The sequence below is a fragment of the Ornithodoros turicata genome, chromosome 1 (genome assembly GCF_037126465.1).
Source record: "Ornithodoros turicata isolate Travis chromosome 1, ASM3712646v1, whole genome shotgun sequence".
NCBI classification, from domain to species: domain Eukaryota; kingdom Metazoa; phylum Arthropoda; class Arachnida; order Ixodida; family Argasidae; genus Ornithodoros; species Ornithodoros turicata.
The window spans coordinates 138,923,662-138,938,659 of record NC_088201.1 but is presented as its reverse complement, the minus strand read 5'-3'; the positions used below and the strand labels follow the sequence as shown (position 1 = coordinate 138,938,659).

Here is a 14,998-nt window from a genome sequence, read left to right as displayed (position 1 = left end):
CCACTTCGAAGGATCGACCCACTCAAAACCACCTGTCGGGAGATGGAAAGTCATCGCGTACGGGTACAAACTATTCACGTCGAGGTACTGGATAAAAGTCTTTTCTTGCTGGGGATCGTAATCGTCGCACCCCTCGTGATTAGCCCGACAGTATCTGTGGAAGCTGTTACAAATGCCTCCCCTGATTCCCTTCTCGATCGTTTCGTACATCTCGCGATCGCTCATGAGCTCGAGTTTGACTTTGGTGAGCTTCAGAGCGCTGCCCCACGCGTAGCTGGCAAGGGACACGGTGCGTAGGATATCCATCCCATCCGTCTCTAGCGCGATCTTCCTGAAATACAGCACGACGTCGCAGAGCTGACAGGCGTCGAGCGTGACGTAGAGACGCGTGTAACCACCGAGGTTCTTACATTCGAACAATTCGAAAATCTCTAGGGCGTACTGATAGTCCTCGTCCGTGATCTCTTGGTCGTTCAGGTCACTTTTGAAAGCTTCCTTTGGCGGTAGTGCGGGCAAATTGTACGCTTCGAAACTGTCGACGAAGGTGTACGGGTAAATGCCCTTCCTGAGGAGGCGCCGGAAACGGTCACCATACATTTGGCGGGTACAATGAAACGCGCTCTCGCCACCGCTCGCAAGCAGGGTTTCCACCAGGTTCGACAAGGACAGGTTGAAAAACTGCGTGGTATCGCCGAAATGGAGATCGCCACTGTTGAACCCTCTTATCTTTTCCGTACTCGAAGCTAAGATCCACGGCTCGCCCAGATTTAGAACGTGCATGTGGCGGAGAAGGGAGCTCAAATCGTATTGCAGGTTGTGCACGCACACGACGAGTTCTTTGGTATTACGACACGTAAGGTTACACGTATCACACAGCGTCGCGACAAAATTCGAAGAACCGGGCGTGGTCGTGATGCGACACTTTTCGCGTTTGTCGGTTAAATTCGATTCCACAAAATTCGCAGTGTGTAGCGCTCGCGTGCCGAAAGTGGTCTTCCATACTCATGACCAACGGTGAGGGACAACGGTTCAACCTATCGATTTGATCGCTAAATCGCTTGAGCGAGAGCAAGCATTTCTCTGCCGCGTTGGGTCCCAAATAGCCATCTAGGCCTAGTATTTTTCCGTCCCAGCTTTTCACTACAACGATGCAGTACGAGCTCATCCTGTGCACACTCACAGCGTCCTTAACGAGTGCGTCCTTTTCCAAGATGCTCTCCGTGTCCAACACCGCGAAATAGGGATAGGGATGCATGTACTGTATCTTGTTGAAGGAGACACACTCCCCCGCTTTTGGCATTTTGAGAATCACTTCGTTTACGTCGCGACACAGACGTTCGTGTTGCTGCAATGCCTCTCTCGTCCCGTAACCGGACGTGCATTTCTCGCAATAAAAGTAGTCACTTCGTCCCATGAAAGTGCTAAATTTTCTGATTCCATAGAAATGCTCTCTAACCTCGAGCAAGTGGACTTTATCTTTATAGAGCGTGCAGGGAACCCGTCCTGTTGTTATCGAACTCGTCTGCTCGTCGAACACGTAGATGTACACGGAGATTTTGTTTTTTCTCTCCCACAGGGAAATGTCTTCGTAAGTGACTGGGAAGCATGCGGCCAGTACATTACGCGCGTCTCCAGATTCGAAGGATTCATGTATTTGCGGTATCTAGCATAATTGTTTGGGTTATTCTTCAACGGATGCAAGAGTGCCAGCACGCTATACTTGAAACACTCGTTTTCGTGATTCGGCGGAAGTTAGACGTTTGTGAGAGTCTTTCGTTTTCTTTTTAGCAGCTCGGGAAGCTCGATCGTGCACCCAATCCGCTTCGGTTTTAAGCGCGTTAGTTTTAAGTCGACACATTGGACGTCGTTCGAGGTGAAACCAGACCCTTCTGTCGCATAGTTTTCTACGCGTTGCGAGGACTCTGCGATGGCAGCATTTATCGCGCCTTCGATTTCTTGGCGGTTATGCACCACTCTCAAGTGAAGGTTCACGTGGAGGAGATGAGAAGTCAACCCGTCGGCTCCGTCCTTAATCATGAGCACCTTCGAGCACAGACAAAATTTGAAAGGCATGGGATAAGCTTCGAGGACGCGCGTGATTACTGGAGCTATGCTCGGTAGATAAAGTCGCAAATCGTCGACGTTGTCGTCATGTGGGGAACAGAGAAGCGTGTACCTAGTAGCCGTTCCGTCAAATGCCTCATCTGTGAGAAAAAAAAGAAGGAATCGTCTCTCCGTGACGGAGGGATGATTCTCTACGACGTGTTCTCGCAATTCAACGATTCTACGTCCCTGGACAGGCTCAGCTTCGTTTTGAAATTCTGGGCTTGCATCTGGTGATTCATCTCGAATCCTACCAGACAGAGGAATGAAATCTGCATACGACTGATCCCCTTCCCACATGAGCAATTCGTCTGCATTGTCATGTCCATCTAGGGGTTCGTCGTCGTCCGTTTCAGGTATTACGAAAGGCGGACTACTGACTCTGTCGTCGTCGTCGTCATCTGAAAGGACGACTGGGCTATTACCGAGATTCTCTATTCTAGCTTCGTGCTCTCTTTCTACGGCCACGAGCATGGCATCGATGGGGTCGTACTGACATACGAGACAGCGTGGCACTGCGGTCAAACAAAATCAGTACGAGATTTCCTCTCACGAAACAATGCTCACTTTTCCCTTCAGTTGAGGAACGCTTGAGATTGATGGTGATGATGACAGAGGATGGGGTGAGTCCCTGTGTGTGTTCAGTGTCATGCGGTGACAGCGGCTATTGGTTCCTGAAAAAACAATGCTATACATAGAATACACTCTCACAGCAGAGACGGTCGACTTACATTTTGGTCCACGAAACGCCTCGTGTCGTGGATGGGTGCCCCTCGTGGGCTTTCGATCAATCGTCGTAGAACCAGCGCACCTTTTATAGTCGCTACACCGCTCTCCTCCTCCTCGCATTGCGACGGTGTCGTCTGTACTTTGACCACCCCGCCTTCCGTCTTTCGCGCCTTTTTGCGATGTCGCATATGACAATGATAATACCATCGACGTTGAATAAAACATTACACTATTTTCTAGCTAACACTCTGGGCCGACTTGTATATGACGACGAGAAGACCCAGAGTGGGATTCGAACCCAGGATCCTTCTACACTGGGCGCGACACACTAACCACTAGTCTAATTCGTACTGCGTGACGTTTTTCGTATTGCGGGGTTCGTGTATACACACGTCACAACATGTTCAAACACGTCCAAACATGTTCAGACATGTTCAGTGACGTCACAACATGTTCAAACACGTCCAAACATGTTCAGACACGTTCAATGACGTCATAGAGAGGGTGAGAGAGGAAGTAGTGTGTCCAGGGACGACTTCGACAGTTCGCCGCCTGTGTCTAAACACGTCCAAACATGTTCAGACACGTTCAATTACGTCATAGAGAGGAAGAGAGGGGAACGAGTGTGTCCAGGGGCAACTTCACCGCCCGTGTCCAAACATGTTCAAACACGTTCAATGACGTCATAGAGAGTGAGAGGCAAAGCTTTACTATAAATGTCGAAGCGAATGGTCGATCGTCATTCCATCATGATCAGCTTGGTAGGTCCTCGTAAGTAATACCCATGACGTCATCATCGCCGAAATGTTTGAAGAGTTTTGTTTCCAGTGTACAACACTTTTGCTGCGCGTGAAGTCGGTTTTTTCCCGCCTCACATATTTCGCGAGATTGGCAGCGCCCGCTTCTTCTGTACCAATTGTCGTGGATTGTGGTCCAAAGGTACGCTTCCTCGTTATTTTTTAATACGTTGTATAATCGTTCACATTTTTTCAGAGCAAAAGCATTGGACGGACCGATTGATTCGCCCGTTTCTCGGCTGTCGGACGGTACCGTTCGACGTACGTTGCGAAGGACTTCGACTATTGAAGGAAGATGGAGAAGATGGACCATCAGTGTCACTCTGTGACTGAAGAAGATTGTACGTGTGTGTTTGAGTTAAAAAAAACAACACGCGTTTCTCACACTCCTTTCGTTGCAGATTACGAATGGCTACTGACAGGAGATCTGCCCCTGGTCCTAACCTTCTTTTTGCGAATCGGCGATCAACTGACTACCTGTCGTTGCGGTGGACTCTGGTCGAGAAACCCCAGCCATTGGTTAGACTCGAGCCTTCGTCCGTATTTGGGCTGCCTTCCCGGCTACGAAACCAAAGCTGGAGCCTAATTCATGTGTAACGAGAAATTAAAAAAAGGTTGTCTACTCTCATTCCGTCTCAGTCATGATGACGCCCGAGCAGAGGTTTGCCACCTTTGTACAAACGCGAATGTATCGGGACTTGCTGCGATTACGCGATTATATTCATGGCGATAGCTGCGAGGGAGACTTTCGCTGTTGAAACATTCCTTCTCCACTTCTTCCCAAGAAGCGTGGGTGCGGGAACAATTCTGTAGCAAGTGGTAGCAGAACATCTTCACGTAGTGATGACGCGAGCGCGGTGCGCGCTGCCTTTATAGAGATAAACGCGCGCGCGCAAAGAACGGAGAATGAAACCGAAACTCAGAAGCCACCCGTCGCCGCTAGCAGCGCGCGCGCACGCACAGCAGAGAGTCGAAACCGAAAACACCTGCGGGCGGCGCAGAGGGCGCTAGGAGCGCGCGCGCGCGCATGCGCGGACGGGTGGAGCAGAGGGCGCGCGCGCATCCATAGCTGCCGCTGCACGTCGCCTCACTCCGTTTCTCTCGGGCTGTCGCGGAAGACGGATGTGCGCTCCCAGCGCTCGCTCAGTTTCTGGCTGGCTGTCGTACAGGGCAGACGTGTGTTCCCCGAGCTCGCTCAGTCTCTGCCTGGAAGTTGCCGCGGGGGAAAAGGTGAGTGATTTGACGCGCTCCTTTTCTCGTATATTTGCCGTGTTTAGCGGTGACCAACGAGTGATTTGACCGCGCTCGTGTTAAGCCTTTTCTCGCATGTTTAGACTTGTTTTGCGGTGAGCAAGCCTTTTGTTCGTGTTGACGCATGTTTAGCGATGTGTGCCCAGTGGTTCCCGCCTTGTGTTAGCTGCATAGTGTTGTGACGTTGAGGTTAGGCCTAACTGATCGTCCCCGTAAGCCTTTTTCCCCCGATGTGTACTGTTTTCTCCGTGCTGTTTTAGCAGTAGCGGTTAGACCTTTTCTCTCGCATGCCTAGACTTGTTTAGCAGTGCTGCCATTTTTACCTGCCGCTAGTATCTTGTTCTGTCTTTCTCGTCTAGAGCTATGACGGTGGCGGCATCTGGTGTGATGCTTGCAACTACGTGGCCACCTGTCGTCGATCTCTGCAACTGCTGGGTGCAAACTACCAACATGGCGGGCGCTGGTCACTCGGGTGTTGCGGAGCGGCTTCTTCGCCTCGGCATCGTTGATTTTCGAATAAATTGTTTCTCTCCACTCTATTTCTATCTTTTTATTTTATTTTCTGCCTATTATTTTTCTTTTTTATGGACTCTCATAGTGCACAACGCTCAGCTGGTCTGGACACGAGTTAGACTTTCTTCAATTAGTGTGGTGGCTCCCTGGAGGGTGCTGATTAATGTGGGGGGTCCCAATTAGCTCTAATTGCTAATTAAATCGTGTTGAGGCCAGTTGGGCGTTGTGCACTATGAGAGTCCAGTACCTACTACTGGTAGGTAGGCTCATCGCATTATGTTGAATCATGAAATACACTTGTTGATTTCATCAAGACATGCGAACCATTATAATTCTTGTGAGGTATGTTGTGTGTATTGTTGAATCCCCCTTATGCAATTCCGTCGTAAGCATTTGAGGTATGTGAATAAAAAATTAAACGAAGAACACATCAATGTTAGTGGACGTCACAGAGCCCTTCGAGACACTCACATTGGTCCCCAGGCATCGCAATGCGGCATGAGGACAGAAAATATACGACTCTCAGAACACCCACAAAAAAGTAACGATATGGAGAGCAGGCCTCACAGCCCCGAAAACAAAGACGCTTAAACCGAACCATCGCTGCCGTGGAAGTCCTGACATTTACAGCACGGCTGTGAATGAAGAACAAACTATTTTAGCATTATTGTTGTCACTAATTCAGCCTCTCTTGACGAAAACTTCACCTAGCCCAGGGGTCGGGAACCCGCGGCCCGCGGACGCTTGCGGCCCAGGTGCGCTACAGTTGCGGCCTGGCGCAGACCGAGCGCACGACGAAAATCCCGGTGTTTAGCTGGGTGAGTTCCTAAAGCAAAAGTGCGCTCTCTGTGTTGCCTTTCCCACGCTTAAAATTAAGAAAATGTGTTTGTCGTATTCTCTAAGCCATAAGTTTGTGAGCGCAACAAGCAAGCTTACAGTATTAGTTGCTCTTGTGGAATGGTCGGCTTTGCATTCAACAGCGATTAATAATTTCGGCAGGCTAATTTAAACTTATTTTAGAATGGGTTCAAATCTCATCTGCGGCCCCTGGAAAAAGGCCGACGAGGGGGGGGGGGGGAGGTGAAATATCGCCCTTAGAACTCTAGAGGTTCCCGACCCCTGACCTAGCCCTTCCGAGCCCCGGGTTTCCTTCTTCGTTAGTGTCTTGTATTTCTGAAGGTCTTTGTGGGTGACGATGTATATGGCCACTGAATATTTTTGTTTAACACCGAGAGATAATACGTTGAGATGATATAAATTAACATAATATCCACTCACGCTGTCCCCTTTTCCTAGAGTGGTAGTTGGTTGAGTCGAGACATTCCCCTCTGAAGCACGCGCCCTTCTCAGAATAACCCATGGCCTGCGCAATTAGTAATATGAACACAATAACAACACAATGATGTGAACAATGCAAATGGGGCGGTGGCACAACCGAGCATGAATGAACTCCTAATGCAGTCCTTGTGTCGTAGACCATCGAAGTGTGACAACAGTTTGCACTAGACGCCTTAGATAGATAGTTTGCACTAGACGCCTGTAGCGTGTCGCACTTAGTGCCTGGAGCCATGATCACTCGCACGGAATACGCGATTCTTAGGATATCCCTCGAAACGCATCTTGAGTGTCAGCTGGGTATCTTCCCGGAGCTGGCCTGTACCCCCCCCCCCTCCTGGGAAAGTTCCGGGTTGGGGATGGGGGCTCAGACCCTCCAAGCTGTGCCCCCCGCAGTCGGCGCCTATGCTCTGAGTTACAGGCAATGACGATTCGGAGTGGTGCGCCAGCCCCTTTTGTGAGGCTGCCTCCACAGTTTTGAGAGTATCAAGGTCAGGCGTACTCAAGCAACTTGCGAACGACATTTTACGACGAATGTTTTTGCTAATCGATAATTGCATTACGATGGCTTTAAATATTTCGCGAATAATCCAGTCATTCTCCAGAAAGAACAAGGCGAAGTAGCACTTCCTATTTTGTGGCTGATAGCGTGAGAGATGACCTATTAGAAAACGCCTATTTGACAGACGGCGTAGGGATCCTACACCGGCGTATTACGGTGTAACGACACATGCCCATGCGGACAGACACGCGCAAAGTTCGGCAGCTGCTTTACTCCTCTCAATATTTAACACGTGGGAAAGTAATTTATTGTACCTTTACCTCACTGAAATACGCAAGAATACAGAACCCAGCCTTGTAAACGTATCACATCTTTCCTGGTACCTTCATACACAAGGTTACGTGCAACAGATGACAATCACTTCTTCCTCTATTCTATGGCTTGGAACTACATTTTATTACTTCTGAGCACGTCATTTAGTTATACGGGTTTCGACAGCGAGACCAAGGTGTGGGGTTGCAGTAGTGCGATAGTCGTCATATATGCAGTAATAACCAGGCATGTATCTATTGCTGACTCTTTACTCCAGACAAAAGTTGCGTTACCCACAATGAGATTTTGTTTTATTACGCGCTCTACATCAGAATACTAGGTAATGCTGACACTATGCTATTCGTGTGCAGTGTTCTGCCAAATTCGATATATGTAATTAAGCGGATATGTTACTATTACGCGATGCACGAAATGCTGGACGTTTACGTGCACTTCAAGTGTGAAAAGCCTTCCCTTCCTCAAAGAGTAACAGCAATGAAACATACCATACAGGATGTCCCGTCTGTTTCTGTATTATAGCACGGGCAACTCTGGTCAGGTTCCGGTTGGTATTTGCAGCTGAGGACACGATGTCCGTGCTGTAAAATGAACAAAACGATGTGTAAAACGTTATTGTTGCTGTGTAGCATCACGTAGCGAGAGTGTCATTACGCCGAAAGGCATGAGATATCTGTCCGGTGGCGTGTAGTACACCTCCCTGCCTCGATGACTGAGCGGTAACTTCACGTTCCATCAACTCCATAAATAGACTTAATTTACTAATGGTGTAGTCGAAGGAAAGGTACCAGCAGTAGGATTCGAACCTATACGCTCCGATTAACGGGCAGAGGTACTGGTAGCACCTCAGACCAGAAGGGCATGAGTTGAACGTAACTGCTGGCCCCTCTTGGTCGTTATCCAATTGCAGCATGCAACTGGCCGTTGTAAAGCTTGCATAGAGATATAAAGACAAGAAAAAATTAACGAAGAAATGTCTTTTTTTTTGCATTCGCTCAAAAGAGAGACAAAAACCTACGGATTTTAAGACAGCTCTTCGTCCGCCAGCTGTGATTACAGTTCGGAAACGTGCACTTAAAAACATCCAACCGGCTCACGGAGGAGCGCGTACAAAAATTCGGGTTTCTTCATACAAATCTCGATATGGTCAGCAAGTCGCGGATTGTATCTAGCTCCCCCGCCCCCAGATTGCTACGCCATGGTTTTAATAAGTAGCTGACAAGTGATATCGTTATCATATTATTTCTGATTATGGGGCTCGCATGAACCCAGAAGCCTCATTTCATGTCATTCTTTTGCTATTGTACGCCGGTATGTAATACATACATCATGTAACATTCAAATGTGAATGGAAGCAAGAATACTTTAGAGGATGGTCAAGGTAACACCTCATCCACAAATAGCAGTGGATCCAAAGTAGAGAGACCTCGTTGCGTAGAGCTTCACTGCAGATGAGAGGTATAAGAATATTGCTGGGTAGTTTGTCCTTGCTGCCTATACGGTTATACAAAAGCTTATCTCAAATGTCGCCCAATGAATATAAATGTGAATAGACAAGTTACAAGCAATAGTAGCAGTCTCGTCTATGTGTTTTTTTTATTTTTTTTTTCTAAACAAAAGCACACGCACGAAGCGTTTTTTATCTTCCTTTTTTTTGGGGGGGGGTCCGAAATTTTCCGGAACTTTTACATCACTAGGGGGGGGGATTTATTGGCAAAAAATAAGAAAAAAAGAAAGGGGAAAACATCAGTAAGCTTGTGTTGTGTTCGTCCTTTCGTGTTAATAGCCTCATCCTCCACTACTATGTTACATAAAAAAAGATGCCTCCTGCCACGACTGTGTTGGTCCGTGTGAATGAGGAGGGAATGGCAACCACGTAAGAAAGAATGTGTTGAATGTGAGTGCGTGTCCCCGTTTTACTAGCGTGGCTTGGTATGTTGACGAAAGGGTGGACATCATGGTAGCATCTGTGACGGGAAATCGTGGGTTTCAACCCCGTTGCTGGTGCCGTTTCTTCAACTGTCATTATCCAACGGACCATGTCCATGTGCCCGAGACCACGTGATGAGAAGACGACGAAACAATGATGACAAATAAATACAACATTTGCGTAGGTAGCCTTTTTTGAGGATATAGCAGGATAGCATTTGTTTTGAATTGTATAGGCTGTTCCTGTGGAAGCACACAAGACGTGATGCACCCCCAAACATGCCAACTATAGCTTGGCGACGCTCGTACATTTCGACGCAACACATTACAAGCACTGCAAGCAGTTTCAAAGCGCATGCGCCAACACTGGCAAAGAGAAGGATGTTGCGAATGGAGAGCGTAACACGTGAGTTCTTCGGCATCATCCACACAAAACCATCTTGTTTCACCCGCCCCACGGCGCGAATGGAAAGCTCCCGCATCAGTCGGTGAGTCTTTTCCGCTGTGAATAACCGTGCACCGACATTTTTGCCTTTAATGTTTCGGCAGTTGACACATTATAGGCAATGCGAGAAAAAGCTTCGCCAACTCGCATCACAGCCTACAGCACGTTTTCATGACAACAAACACGGCAGCCGCCGCCAGACGTGCCTATAGGCATGCGCATACGCGTATCCAGAAATGGTCCATTGAAATATGCAACTGGGTGTTGTGAGGCTTGCGCTGTGTTCGTCTTTCTATGTTTAATAGTCGTTTATACAAAAGATGCGCCGAGCACGAGGCGCAAAGCTGCATGGGAACTTTAGGGGACACTACAGCGTCGTCCGCTTGTGTTGTGGTTTACCCTGCGCACACCGGAAAAGGGTTTGTTCTTCTTCTACCTTCGCCTCTGGCCGTCTCGTAATGCACTACGCACCGGAAGTTTCCATGAGCCCTTCCGTGCCGCTGGTGGCGCTTGCTTTTGGTTTTTCAGCAAGTACTCGTACCACGGCTGTATCGCCTTTCCCCTCGTCAGATCTTGATGGCTGCGACCCGCACCGCTTTTCGTTTCATCTGGGGTGGCAGTGCGGAACGGGTGTCACGTGCACTAATGTGCCTGCTGAGGCAGGTAGGTAGGTGGCCTATGGGTTCCGCATATGAAGGCATTTTTGATCTCAGTTTTCTCGCGACGCAAACCTCCAATTATTAATTATTATTAAAGGAATTTTTGATGCGCTCATTGAGCCGTACCATCTTGTGCATGATCTATTACAGTACCTCCAGTGCCCTGATATCAGGTTTTTTGCGGCTTTTTCGCTGAGTAGACCTCGATCTCAGTTTTTCGCACCCCACCTCAGAGAGTATTACCCTAGTTACACTAGCGCTCTCAACCACGGATGAGTCGACCACGGTTGAACTCAACCGTGGTTGAGGGTGTTACACTGCAGCGCCAACCGTGGTTGACTGCACAACCCCGGTTGAGTTTCGACTGAGCTCCTCAACCACGGTCGGGTCAACTGAAAAGCAAGATGGCGGACTCCACTTCAGCTACTGTAGTGTCGTCGGAAGCAATAAGTGAGCTGCCGTGCAGTAAAAAACACTTCGTTTGGTCAGATGCCATGACGATGCACTTGATAAACCCCTGGGAAGACAGTGTAGCCGTATCGGGGACCAAAGAGGCCAGAAAAGAAATGCCGCCGATTACGACCGCCTCGAGACAGCTACTGCGGTTTTCGTCGGGAAGCAAGTGCGGGTTAAAATAGAAAACCTGACGATGGAATACAGGTAGGAAACTCAGTTAGTTCATTTCTTGTTTCTGCTTGCTTTGTTGTGTATGTCATAGCTACTTACGCCTATTTTATCCAGCTATGACTCCGTGCGATCAGTGGCGTTTTCGTCGCATTCCTGCGAGCGCGTATAATGTACATGCTGTTTGGTGTCCTTTTCGATGTTTCATACTATTTGGTACAACTGATGACATGTCATACTTGAATTTCCAGCTTCACCTATGAAAACTACAGCCACACTGCACGGTTTCGCACTGCTACAAAACGACTACTTCAGAAACAGTGATGTCATGATTGGTGAGCATAACCACAGCTGCAATCTGAATCTGTGTGCTGATATGATGTGTGGAACTCTGCATCTGACTGATCTGCTTCAGGATGATGAGGGGATATGGAAATGGGGTGTGTACGTCCTCTTCGCTGGAATATGTGTTGCAGTTAGTATATCACTGCTTGTTCTGAACTCTTGTGAACCAAGCATGTGCTTAAAACATGTAGTAGTTTGTAAAGGCATTATTAAGTGGTAAAAAATAAAAGCGCAACAGTTTTGAAGTCACTAAAATGATAAATATGGATGAGCATTTACTAAGCTGGAAATCAGTGCCAGTGCTGGCAATGGTGCATGTAATCATATGCATATTACTACTAAGCATAGCAAGGCAACTAGCGGGTGGGGATCCATAGTCAGGAGATTTATGTGCAACAAGAAAAGACAATAACAGTAGCTTGTGCGTATTGTATGTCATTTGTTATGCATGCTATTTATCCCCTGTGTATGTGTATGTGATGCACTATAAGCATGCTATGTTGGAAGTAGTCCCGATAAACTTCGAAGGAGTGACAAAACAAATAAAAAAAACTGCAGAGGAAACATCGAGGCATTTTCCTCAGTAATATGTCGTTTCACTGCATGCTTCACACATTCTTGTGTATCTTCAAGGTTCCAATTGTACACGAACAGCAGGATGGAAACCATTGTTGCAGCATCCCAGCCTGAAGGACAAACAACTGAGCAACAAGGGACAAGTTCGGAACCTGCACAGACCTCACAGAGAAAGTAGCCCAAAAACCAGACTGTGATGATGCAGGTCCTAGAGCTCTAGAAAGCTGTGGAAATGAGAGCTACAAAAGCTGAAAAAAGGAACGAAGGTTTCAAAGAAAAGTACTGAGGCTGCAGGAAGGAGTTAATAGAATGCAACAAGAAACGCTTCGATAAGCAAATTAAAATGGTGCAAGCGTGATGGTGTACTGTGGAAAGAGCTAACATTTCCTTCAGTTCATATTGTGTGTTCCTCAAACTCAAGGAAATGTTTTCTCCTTCAAAGAAATGTTTCATTCGATGCAGACTTATTTTTCAATCATCGCCACCACAATAATTTTCTTTTTTCCATAACAGAGAAATCTTGCATACGTAGTTTGTTTTTCAGCTTTATAACAGTGCATTGTCCTTGCAAAGCCTCATTAAATGTATATGTGTAATGTATTATGTCAGTGATTCTCGGCTTTTGTTACTTTAGCTGAAAAAGCGTCATTGCGTGAAAAAAAAAAAAAAAACACAAGAAAACATAAGCCCATATTACCGTAGTTATAAAATCTACTCATAAGGAAACATGACACTAAAATTATCCACTTTAGAGAAATGTACTTGCCTGCAATAAATATGCTGTCATAGTGTTGTAAAATGTTGTTTGATTGATTGAGATTTTAAAAAATATGGAGGTGTTCGGGTCAGCTATTGCAGAACTCGGGAATAGAAAACAGTAGAAAAACCAACCTCAAGATGACGAAGAGGCAAAGAAGAAAAACCATGCAAAACAAACAAACAAAAAACAAACAGGGTCCACCTGATGGATGTGTCCAGTAAATGAAATAAGAGTTCAAATGAACATAGACTGTAAAATGTCATATGTGTTGCTTTCTTCATTTTTTTTTTGTATTTGATAATGTGGACATTTGTTTCTTATGATGGACAGTTTTTGCTTGCTAAAGTTGCAGCTAAGTGCAACAGACATGACCGAACCTCATACAAGAGGACACACAGTTGCCCTTGGCAGCAACTTTAACAAGTTCACGTAAACAATCTCCCAACTCGTAGAGCTAGGGTAACTTTTCCTGACGAGGGAGGGGAATCGTCGATGTTATTGAAGCATGTTGGGCGCTTTCAGCACCTCACATTTAAAATCATTATTATTTGCTACAGCAAAAATTTCCAATACTACACCGTTTTGCTATGCTAATGAATCTAATTGGGTTATGGGCATTTTAATAATTTACTTCACAAGCAAATGCTTAGCGTTTAAGCAGGGTTTGTTTAATGCTGAGATGTCCTTTGGTGGAGACAATTGTGTTGGCCTTTTCGAGGCCCTTTTTGGTCTGGGGGTGACGCGCTAGATGTCGACTTCATGAAGGCGTTGCTCCATAAATGTGCAATGCGATGGCATCCTGCACACATGCCCCACCTTCAGTGGAAACTGGTGTCGAATGTTGTGGCATTTCCCTAACATGATGGCGGTAGTCCTGCATCCAGTCTTGCACTGTCATTCATGCCTTTGCACATGTTATGTACAATGCAACCTCTAATTATCGTGAGTATCATGTCACAGTTATTGATGTCGCACTCAATCCCCTTTAGAAGGATGCAGAGTTGTGCTTTCACTCTCCCAAAGGCATTTTCAACCACGTGTCTTGGATCTGACAGTCAAGCATTAAACTGCCGTCAGAGTATAGCTTCATCGTAGACGGCTGCAAAGGAAACGCTTGGTCACATAGGATGACTAGACCCACGATGAACCCTTGCATTGCCTCTATGTACCAGCCCTTGTAGTTGTAATAGTCTGAGCTTTGGTTCTTTGAGAGCACATCTCAATGTGGCATCCGTCCAGAATCTTGAGAGAGTCCTGTTACTCCGTCAAACCGATGTAGGTGGCTCTGCTTGTGTTGTGAGCTTCACAAACTGGGATTGTAGTTTTGTCCAATCACTAAGTAAAAGCTCCCAGTAAACATAATTCACAAAATGCCTGCTGACACCAAAAAGGCTGTTCTGCAGATGCTAATAGGCGATAAAGGGCACCTGCCACTCTTTTGCAAGGGCACAGCCTGCCTCATGTCCGTGTCTCGCATAGCTATGCTTTGGCAAACGCCCACCATGTAGCTGAACGTTGCACAGGTGACGCGATAGTCCCGTTTCGGTTTAAAGAACTCGTCAGCGAGGTTGGGCAGTGTGGTTTCCGACCAAGACGCTGGCCGTCGATAGCCGCGCAGTTGCTTCTCCCTTGTGCACAATCGCAGGGCTGTTGCTGTCATAATTTTCACCTGTTGCCGTGCTGGTTTCCGCTTTCGTCGCTTATCTATCGCGCGCGCACAGCATCCAGCTCACACTCTGTTTTCCTCAGTCGAGACTGGAAGTAGGGGAGGTATAGAAAAACATTCCTGACCCTCTCTCGCACCACGTCGTTCTTCGGTTTGCTCAAACACATCGCTTGTCCAACAGAACGTACACGCACAGTACAGACACGGCAGCACAAGAAATATTTAGACGAAATATATAGAACTCAACGAGGACAATGACACGTACAACAAAATAAAAGACTAAAAAACGCGGATAAGAAAAATGCACGGCAACGCACGAAAGAGCAGAAGTACAGCAGAAGCGTTCGTGCGAATTAGTGTTGTGAACATATTTCGCGATTCGGCTGAAATGTAAATTTGGAAATGCGAAACAGTAGTAAAAATGTCGAGTTGCG

The 14,998-nt window shown here is 46.9% G+C and overlaps 1 protein-coding gene across 2 annotated transcripts in view; it reads right to left on the bottom strand.

The window, feature by feature from the left end:
* LOC135369854 (uncharacterized) overlaps nucleotides 1–14,998 on the bottom strand; it is a 97,512-nt gene that overhangs the window by 57,370 nt on the left and 25,144 nt on the right. For both annotated transcript variants that reach the window (XM_064603429.1, XM_064603418.1), the window contains exons 3-4: nucleotides 8,049–8,141; nucleotides 6,672–6,756 (exon numbers count right to left, since the gene is read on the bottom strand). In XM_064603429.1, coding sequence (XP_064459499.1) covers nucleotides 6,672–6,756; nucleotides 8,049–8,141 — 178 coding nt within the window. The remainder of the gene's footprint in view (nucleotides 1–6,671; nucleotides 6,757–8,048; nucleotides 8,142–14,998) is intronic.